Raw genomic sequence first — 10,291 nt, 5'->3', positions numbered from 1 at the left:
ATTATTATCCAATTTTATAATTATTGGATTATTTTCCACATTCAGAGTATAAACTTGGTAATTGTGAAATAATAAGGATTTCCATATGATTTGAATTAAATAAGTAATATTTTCAATATTAATACTACTACTTTGGAAAATAAGGGATTTAATTATATTACTCCTAATTATTTGATTTGGGCATTTTATTGAAAGTAATTTGTAAAAAATTGATGATTAAATAGTATTTTCTATATATAATTAGCGTTGGATTTAATTTGGGTTTCAATTACCATATTATTCCTATTTTTATGTGAAATTACTAAAATGCCCCTAACCCTAATTTTAAAAAATGAAACCCTAACCCAGTAACCCGTACCCGACCCGGTTTCCCCTTTCTCCCACACTCAGCAGACCTCTTCCCCCCTTTCTTCAATTCGATGCACAGCAGCCACAATGTTTCCCTCATCCAGCAACAGCAGCACCCCACGGTTTCTTTCCCTTTTCCATGAAAGAAATGAATCAGAAGCAAAAAGGGGGAGATGGAGCAGAGCTACGAATAGGGGAGGGACAAGCAGCGCTACTGTCGCCGGTCACCTCGCCGCCGTGCCCAGATCGCGTCCAGCCCTCGTCACCGCCATTCGTCCTCAGCCTCATCGCGTTCTTGCTTGACCGCTGCTGCTCCCATGTCCTCCAACGGCGCTGCTGTTGTCGCCAATAGAGCCGCCACGAAGAGGAGGAAGGGCGCTGCTTCGCGCCTCGCCGCCGTCGCTCCTCTGAAAGGGGCAAAAAGTGGTCGCCGCCAAGCACGACGGGTGGAGGAGAGGGAGAACTCGCGTCTGAGACTAGGAGGAGATGGGGTTTCGCCGCTGTTGGGGTCTCACCGCCGCCGTCCCCGTGGTGGCTGGTGTCGTCACTGGAGAAGACCACCGGAGTTGCTGTCTGCCTCTGCCTCGGGGTTCTGCAAGTTTCCGGAGCCCACTGCCGCCAGAGCTGCCCAGAACCACCGCTGTGGCTGCCGCTGGGATTGTGAACGGAAGGAGGAGATGCTGTTTCCGTTACAGCCACTCCCGGAGGAGAAGTCAACCGCGCCGCCGTACCGAGTTGCCGGAGAACGCCACTGCCGCCACCGAGCTCCACTGGCGGTAAGGCTTTTAAGTTGAGTTTTCCTTCTGTTAAGTTTCCTGGAACTTCATTGTCGCTGCGTGTGGTTCAGATCGCCGCTGCTGCTTGGGGCTGACTGCCGGGCTGCTGCCGAGCCGGTTCGGAGACCGCCGCTGTTTCGGTTCAGCCGTTCCTTTGGTTCGGTAAGCGTTTCGATCTGAAAGCCCTCTAATTACTGCTCTATTATACGTTGAGGAGTTGTAGCATTTGTTGTTATGAGAGTTAATCTCGGTTATTATTATATATTGCGATTAGAGTCGTTGTGGTTGCTGAGAAAACGGTTTGGAGCTGAGGTTTTGGTAGTCGGGATTTTGATTGTTGATTTCGGGTCGAGGCAGAAAGGACGCTGTGATGCCTTTGAGTTATGGAATTTGCGTTTTAAGGTAGGGGCGCTTTCCAAAAACTATAGTTTATTATTGGAATTATTACATATGGGTACTGATGTGAGATATTGTGTATTTGGTGATTGTATCTGCCTTATGTATTATTTGATTGACTCGAATGACTATGGATGTTGGTTTGGCCGAATTGTTGTGTGGCTTGTGAAATGTAATGTTTGAAGTTGATTCTTTAAAGATTTGAAATGAGTTTAATCCGTTGAGGATTGGTTTGAATTGAGTCAATTATTTTGATGATGTGGAAGATAGAATACTCTTGAAATTCAGCCTGTGTGGCTTTAATTGATTTGGTTTTGATAAATGATTTATTGCTGAACCGATTCTTTAAAGCTTTGGAAATGAGTTAAATCGGTTGATATTGAGTTGATTTTTGAAATGGCTTCCTTGAGATATGCCACTGAGGCGACTGTTGGATTTAGCTTGCTTTTGAATTGATTTCTGGTTTTGAGCTGTTGAAAAGGAATGAGAAACAGTTTAGTTGGGACCCGAACCGGGTGGCAAAAGTCCAAGTTTTAGGGGAGGTGCTGCCGAAATTTCTATAGAACCCGAGTCCTTATTTGAAATGTTAATTGAGGAATTTTGAGTTTAATGCCTTTCCTATCTATTTTGAGGATTGTGAAATTATGGCTTCTTTATTACCTTTACTTAGAACAATTAAGAAAGCAATGAAGTTATGCTTTGAAAGAATTATTGAAAAGAGAATCATGATTTATCCTTATTTTCCAAGAAGAACAGTATGTCTTTGGGTACAAGTCATTTGAAAGAGAATCTTGCTTTGAGGCTGTTTTAAAAGGTAAAACGGGTTTATGTTTTTCTCTATTAAACACAAAGATTGTCCCTTGGGAGAGTTTTCGTGATTTTAAAAGGAATTGGATTTCGATTGATGAGCCTCATTATTTTGACGTTTTAAATAAGATTCAAAGTATCTTTTGAACTCTAGTTTAACACAACAAAAATGATTCTCTTATCAGTTTGAAACGCTTCAGATTTAATTATGGAATTGAAGCCGGTTTTGTTTAAGTAAAGGAAATGGTTTTGAAAGAAGTAAAGGTTACGTGACTCGGTTTGGCTTAGATCCTATTTTCTTACTCAAATCAGAAAGCCAATGTTTTAATGATTTTAAATGATTTTGGCGAAATGAGATATGTTATTCTCCCCTAAAGACTTGGGACTCTGCCGAAAAACTGTTGTTATAAAATCCCATCGTTGGATGGATGATTTTGAATACTGTGAAACAAATCCTTAACTTGCCATGGTTTTGGAAGTTTTGGAAAGAGAATGCCAAGAGTGGCTTTGTTTTAAAAAGGGAACTCACTTTGAGTAAATTCGGCTTATGAGCCTGAGATGATTTGAGAAATGAGATTTCTAAAGCCATGGCTGAAAAGAGTTGAAACTCGATTTCAAAGTGAAATGAATTGAGAAAATGATTTATGGCTTAAATGCCGACTTTATGAATTTAATGATGTTGAATGGTGGAAGTGCTGTTTTGTTGTGAGCCGGAATGGCTGTGTATGATTATACATATTGGTTGGTTCTGGATTGAACCGTGAGCCGGAATGGCTGTGTATGATATGAATATTGGCTGGTTCTGGACTGAACCATGAGCCGGATGGCTGAGATGGATGTTGATCCATGGATGAGATTGAATGCATGTTTATGCTGAATCATTGATAAATGTGAATGTTGCACTTCCACTATCTGAGATACGAGTTTCCCTGGGTAGTAGCAGTGGCTAGCCACCACGTGCTCCAGGTCGAGACTTGATACTCTGTTGACCCTATGTCGTAAGTGTGGCCGGGCACTGTGAAAGGCCCGGATGAGCTCGCCCCCGTAAATATTCACCAGTAAGGGTGATGGATATGGATCATGATTATGATCAAGTTTATGATGAGTATAACTCGAGTTGGGGATGCACGACAGAGGGACAGTCCAATGGTTAGCTACCAGGACTTGTCGGGTTGGCTTTATAACCGACAGATGATATCATCAGCCACTAGGGACAGGCATGCATCATATGCATTTGTGTGACATTGGTTGGGTGTGCATATTATACTTGGTTTGCCTATGTGATTAATTGCTAACTGTTCTACTTGTAATAACTGTTTGTTTGTGCTTGAACTTCCTATCTGTGTTTGCATCTGGGACTCTGTTGGATTTGTGGTGACTGGTTGTTGGTTGGATTGTTTGGGCCTAGGGCCGTGGTTGGAAAGAGATGAACTGATGGTTGATTTCGGTTTTGTGTTTCTGGTTTGGAATAAAATTATGAAAGGCTATTTTGGTTCCGCATAGATAAACCGTTTTGAAAGGTTTTTGAGTTTTGAGAATTGAATGGTTCCTCTTTCAGTAAAGATTTTTGACTTTACTTTTATTGAAAACCGTGTTTTTGAAAAGAGGCATAAGAAGGTTATTAATCACTGGTACGGTTTATCTTCATGTATCCTATTACAGTAATTCCCAAAAACCCTCTACTGAGAACCCTTTCGAGGATGATGTTCTCACCCCCCTACATTTTTCCCCTTTCAGGATATGGGCGCAGAAGTTACGAAGAGTTCTTTTAATTGTTGTTGTGATGCTCTGTATTGTTTTAGTTATGGTTTATTGTACCCTCGCCTTTATCTTGATATATATTCTGTAAGAGGGATAGGAATTGTATTGGATTATGTTTGTAATATTATTTATATATATTTTTGTATATATATGGATGTACTCTTTATGAGTTTTGTAAGTTGTATGGTATTTATGGACGTATGTTATCGGATGAAAGTTTTTTTGGGAGCGGTATTGCGGTTTAAAGTTTCAAACAGGCTCATATTTTAGTATTAAATAAGATAAGTGTCGTCGTAATGTCCGACCTATCAGAGTCGCGCAGCCGGAAGCGTGAGCTTTGGTAGTTAGGGTGTTACAATTTTTCTGGTAGAAGTGTCTAAAATCATGGAAGAACGTCAAGTAAAACTAAACCAAAATTAAAAAAAATCAAAATGGCATAGATGACAAACTTGTATATATCAAGTTAATTGCGCATGCACACACACAGACACACATAAGTAATTAATCTAAATTGCATAAATATATCGGTATCAAATTAAACATAGTATTAGACAATAAAAGCATGGTGGGTTGGTTCCAAAGTATTTCTTATATCTTGAACTTACAAATTAAACAAATGCGACTTTAATGAAACACAAAATTAGATTATATAGTTCAAAGTTTCATTAGACTAAAAGAGGATAACAACAAATTAAAAGTATATACCTAGTGTATCCATGCATGATTAATCAAGATAAAAATAATATTGTTAATTATCGTGTATTACAACAAAAACCAATTCAAGGCCCATAATGTCGGTCACAACCAGTTGCATATATTTTATCCCAGATATTAATTGTTCCTGATCATGTGTAAAATGTATAAAAATTACAAGAAAAAATACTATATCACACTATCTAGTATTTTTAAAATATATATAATTATACATATCCAAGAAGAGAAGACAGCAAAAACACAAATAGGCTAGGTGCAGAGCAATCAGAAAATGAATAGAGTAGTCAGTGCCATACATAAACCACATAGACATCACCTATAAAAAGTACTATTGATCGGTTCTAGTATGCTATATCTAACATTCTCATGCATTAAAGAGTTTCACAGGTTGCAATATCCGATAGGAATGAAAAATATACAGTAAATTATTATGACTTTACTTTCATATAAGGGTTAAGTACTGAAATCGTCCCTAAGGTCTGGGGTGAAAATCAAAATCGTCCCCGACCTTTTTTTGTTATTAAAATCATCCTCAACGTTACAAAACGTTATAAAATCGTCCTTTTCCACTTCAATTTTATTTTTTTTACCATATTACCCTTCATTATTAATAAAAATAATTAAAAATAATATTAAAAAATTAAAACAAACCCCCCACCCCCCCTCCGCCCTCCCCCTCCCTCACTCCCTCCCGCCTCCCCCTCCCTCACCCTCCAGTAACCCCCTCAGCCCTCTCCCTCACCCCCCACCCCTCAACCCTCACCCCTCCCGCCTCCCCCCTCCCTTACCCTCCCGTAACCCTTCAGCCCACCCCCCCTCAACCCTCCCCCCTTCCCTCACCCTCCCGTAACCCTTCAGCCCACCCCCTCACCCCCATCCCTCATCCCTCATCCCCATCCCTCATCCCTCATCCCTCACCCATCACCCCATACACTCAATCACCCCATAAAACAAATTAACAGCAAATCAGAAGCAGAAGAAGCATAATAATTTCAATAATCACATCAATAATAAACAATAATTCAATAATCATCAAGTTACAATTTCAGAAGCAGAAGTTCAAGCAGAAGAGAGGAAGAAGCAGAAGTTCAATAATCATCAATCATATATATGTTCTTCAAAAATTAAAAAAACAAAAAACAAAAATAGGAAGAACGCAGGGGCGGCAGTGGTGGGTTGGACGCAAGGGCGGCGCGGGTTGGACGCAGGGGCGGTGGCGGCGGGTTGGACGCAGGGGCGGCGCGGGTTGGACGCAGGGGCGGCGGCGGGGGTTGGACGCAGGGGCGGCGGCGGCGGGTTGGACGCAGGGGCGGCGGCGCGGGTTGGACGCAGGGGCGGCGGCGGCGGGTTGGACGCAGGGGCGGCGCGGGTTGGACGCAGGGGCAAAAAACAAAAATAGGAAGAACGCAGGGGCGGCGGCGGCGGGTTAGACGCAGGGGCGGCGCGGGTTGGACGCAGGGGCGGGGCGGCGGGTTGGACGCAGGGGCGGCGCGGGTTGGACGCAGGGGCGGCGGCTGGTTGGACGCAGGGGCGGCGGCAGTGGAGTGAGGGGGTGAGGAGGTGAAAGAGTGAGGGAGTGGGATCTGATGAAGAGAGTGAGGGAGTGAGGGAGGTTTGGGGTGAGGGAGTGAGGGAGGGGGTTTAGGGTGGAGGGAGAGACGAAGAGATCTGGGTGGGTGGGGGTGGGGTTTTATTTTTTTTAATATTATTTTTATTAATAGTTAAGGATAATTTGGTCCAAGAAAATAGAAAAGGACGATTTTATAACGTTTTGTAACGTTGAGGATGATTTTAATAACAAAAAAAGGTCGGAGACGATTTTGATTTTCACCCCAAACCTTAGGGACGATTTCAGTACTTAACCCTTCATATAACAATTATTAGCGATTCAAAAAGACATAAAAGGAACAAAACCTAAATTAAAATTTTTTTAAGAAGGACGATAAAAGAAATTAGCCAGCACAAGTATAACTTTTAGAAAATAAAATCAATCACACTGGACTTTGTGTATAAACACACTAGAGATTGGTAAAATTAAAAGTCATCTACTAGAAGAACACATGTAATGGGCTAAATCAATACATCTAATTTAGCAGATAGGCCACCTAATAAAAAATTAAAATATCAGTTCTTATGGTAAACTACGTGGAGCAAATTAAAGTAGTAATTACTGAAGAATGGTGGACTGAAAAAATAAAGAAACTATAAAAATCACATGATATTATATTGGTAAAACTAAACCAATAGTATTTTCTAGTTATGTCAAAAGAAAAGTTAAAGTTTTAATATTTAACACCCTAATATTCAAATCCTTATGCTCGAGTCATAAGTCAATGATATTACGGTGGTACGACTCTCAGGTGGATTTTTTATAAATCAATATAGGTAATTTCGAACGGAGTATTAATCGAGAAGCCTGAAAAGAGTAGAAATAAAATCGCGAAGACGTATCACTCACGTTTCGACAACAAAAGATAAACCGTGAAGCCGAAAATGATATACGGACAAGGCGTAGAGGAGATTAAAAGATAGATAACAGATAGATATATATCACATAAGTAAATAGCCACTAGTCGTGACCCACGAAGTTTAGGCCGGCTAGGATACAGTATGAAAGTACTTGACAACAGTATATCCTAATCTCTCCCGAAAGAAACATGAGAGCCTCTATAGGCAAATTCAAAAGAGTTCAATACATAATATAATCTTTCTAAAACAAAGGTGGAGAGATTCTAAGCAAAACACAAAGTAGAGAAAATAAAGATCTTCGCCGTCTCTCAGACGACCCACAACTCACTTCTGAGCATCTGGACCTGTATCTAAAAAACAAGAGATATATACGGAATGAGAATCCCGGGCCCATGGGTTCCCAGTACGGTAAAAGTGCCAAATAAATACAATGCACTGCAATAAAAACTCACTAAGCATCCTAAACTTCTTCACCAATTATTCATCCTAGGTTCTCGCTAATCCATGAATAGGCAACTGTCATAAGGGAGTACTAAATCTAATTCATGTTTCACATGTTTCCCAACTCGCTGACTCTTCCACGAATCAGACTCAGAATTATAAGCAAAACCATCACTAGTTGTTCTGTCTCAGCAATTCTATATCAATACATCATACCCTCGCCTTGAGCTAGTGAAACAACATCACTGCATCTACCCAGGGAGCTCCAAATATCTCATTCAATAATCATCATCATCATGCAATCGCATCATCAATTAATCTCATCAAGAACAACCCTCAACATCCACCGACACCAGCATGAGGGGCCTCTCAGTTGTACAAACACAAGCAATACAGGCAAGTAATACACAAATATGGTACAAGTAGAACAAGTAGCACATACTCAGGTAACATGGCATATATGATGTAGAAATCCAAACAAATAGACAAACCAAAACAATTCAAACATATGCAAATGATGAATGCCTATCCTAGAGCTGATGATATCATCTGTCGGTTATATAGCCAACCCGACATGTCCTGGTAGCTAACCATTGGACAGAAAAACCCATTGCGAAGCAAGTAGGTTTGAGCTACAACCCCCTTGCTACTACCCGCTCAACCCAGAGCCATTGGAATAACCACTACTGCGGCTACTACCCAGACAGGTGTTTAAAAGCTCAACCTGGAGCGAGTGGATCCACCACTACTGCCGCTACTACCCAGGCGTCACAATCTCTGACCTGGAGCAAGTGGGACGAACCACAACCCTTGCTACTACCCAGGATCTCAAAATATACATTCGTTCAGTTTAGAAGCAATCATCACTGTTATCAAATCTCAAACATTAACCTGGAGCAAGCGGGATGAACCACCACCCTTACTACTACCCAGGTATCACAAATACACATTTATTCAAAACTCCATAATTAAACTTATTTATCATAAACATCCTTTCCCGTCTCATACCCGGAGCAAGTGGACAACGCCACTGCCTACTACACGGGGTCACACATCACATTTCAACATCTTTCATTATTATTCGTTTAACACATTCATTCATTAATCATATATGCATTTATACTCAGCCATAAACAATAATGGCTTTGCCGTAACCCGGCAATAACTCAGCCATCCGGCTCATGGTTCAATCAAGAACCGGCCATTTATCAATAAATATAGCCCTTCGGCTCATGGCATACACAGTACTTCCATCGTCATCCCCCATATCTCATATAATCATCATTGGTCATAACTTTTCCCCTTGCTTCACTCGCAAGTTACCACATCCCCTAGCTCCATTCTCATTGCTAGGCATATCATAATGATTTAATACATAAGGGGTGAGATCGGAGGCTTAGAAGTATGAGATTTGGCTTTTAAAATTCAAAAATCAACTTTGGCATGAAAAAAGGGCCACGCGTACGCGTACTCCACGATTACGCGTGGATGGCCACAAAACTCATCGACACGTATGCGTCATGCACGCGGATGCGTGGATTGAAAATTAGCCAAACGACGCATACGCGTCAGCCACACGTACGCGTGGGTGCACTTGCGCCCAGGCACAAAACTGGCACAACTCTCGGGAAAATGGCTGGGCAATTGGTGCAGCGCATCGACGCGCCCGTGCACATCATGCGCACGTGTGGATGGTGCCTTCTTGAAGAACGGCGCGTATGCACCAAGTGCGCCTACGCGCGGAGGGTCATTCTGCTAAAAATGTTCTAAGTTAAAAGCTGCATAATTCACAGATTCAACCCCAAATCTTTCGACGGACATAACTTTCTCATTTTAAATCGTTTTTCGCCCGTTCTTTGAACGGCATGGACATCCCATATCCAATTTCAGTTTTAAACAAGTTTGGCACAAAACGGAAATCCGCAGTCCAAGTTATGTCCTGTCAAAGTATGCCCAAAAACCATGTTTTCACACAAAACAACAAAGTGCCATTTCAAAACAAACCATTTTCAACTCTTTTCGAAATCAACCAAAATATGCCAATTTCATCCCTTTCTTTGAAATCAATCAAAATATACCAAAATCAACATCAAGCCTCCTCAACTCACACATTGACACTTTACCACAATTCACAAAACATCATCCCACCATTTTAACCCACTTCACCCAAGTGGCTCAAACTCAAACACATTTACATATCATATACTCTTCCTCATGCCAAATTTCAACAACACTATTTCCAATCAACCATCATTATACATAATCAATATCATACTCACTATCACGTGGTTTCACCCACAAATCAACCTTAATCATTCCTCAAGCATATATCACAACATACATATCTCTAATGCATCATCATACCATCAACGCATCAATAATCATAATCACATATATGACCATATAATATATCTCAACCAAAACCAAACATACCTCATCTACAGAATTTCACCCAAAATTACCAAATTCCACACTTCAACTCCTCAAACCTTATTATTCAATAACCAACCCAATCATTCATATATTCATTATCTGAAACTCATCCAATCACTTGTGTTATCATACAATGCACACATCGA

At 40.9% G+C, this 10,291-nt stretch overlaps 1 protein-coding gene across 1 annotated transcript; it reads left to right on the top strand.

Moving 5' to 3' along the window:
- Positions 1–819: 819 nt before the first annotated feature.
- LOC112776593 (uncharacterized) lies at positions 820–1,511 on the top strand. Its single transcript, XM_025820795.2, has 3 exons — positions 820–1,124; positions 1,196–1,286; positions 1,399–1,511. The coding sequence occupies exons 1-3, from the start codon at positions 835–837 to the stop codon at positions 1,414–1,416; spliced, it is 399 nt and encodes a 132-aa protein (XP_025676580.1). The 5' UTR covers positions 820–834; the 3' UTR covers positions 1,417–1,511.
- Positions 1,512–10,291: the final 8,780 nt, after the last annotated feature.

Source organism: Arachis hypogaea, chromosome 19, assembly GCF_003086295.3.
Source record: "Arachis hypogaea cultivar Tifrunner chromosome 19, arahy.Tifrunner.gnm2.J5K5, whole genome shotgun sequence".
Lineage (NCBI taxonomy): Eukaryota > Viridiplantae > Streptophyta > Magnoliopsida > Fabales > Fabaceae > Arachis > Arachis hypogaea.
This window is presented reverse-complemented; position numbering and strand designations above follow the sequence as displayed.

Coding starts and splice junctions, on each gene's coding strand:
- LOC112776593 (XM_025820795.2), top strand. CDS start 835: ATGGGGTTTCGCCGCTGTTGGGGTCTCACCGCCGCCGTCCCCGTGGTG. Junction 1,125..1,195: donor GCCACCGAGCTCCACTGGCG/GTAAGGCTTTTA, acceptor CGTGTGGTTCAG/ATCGCCGCTGCTGCTTGGGG.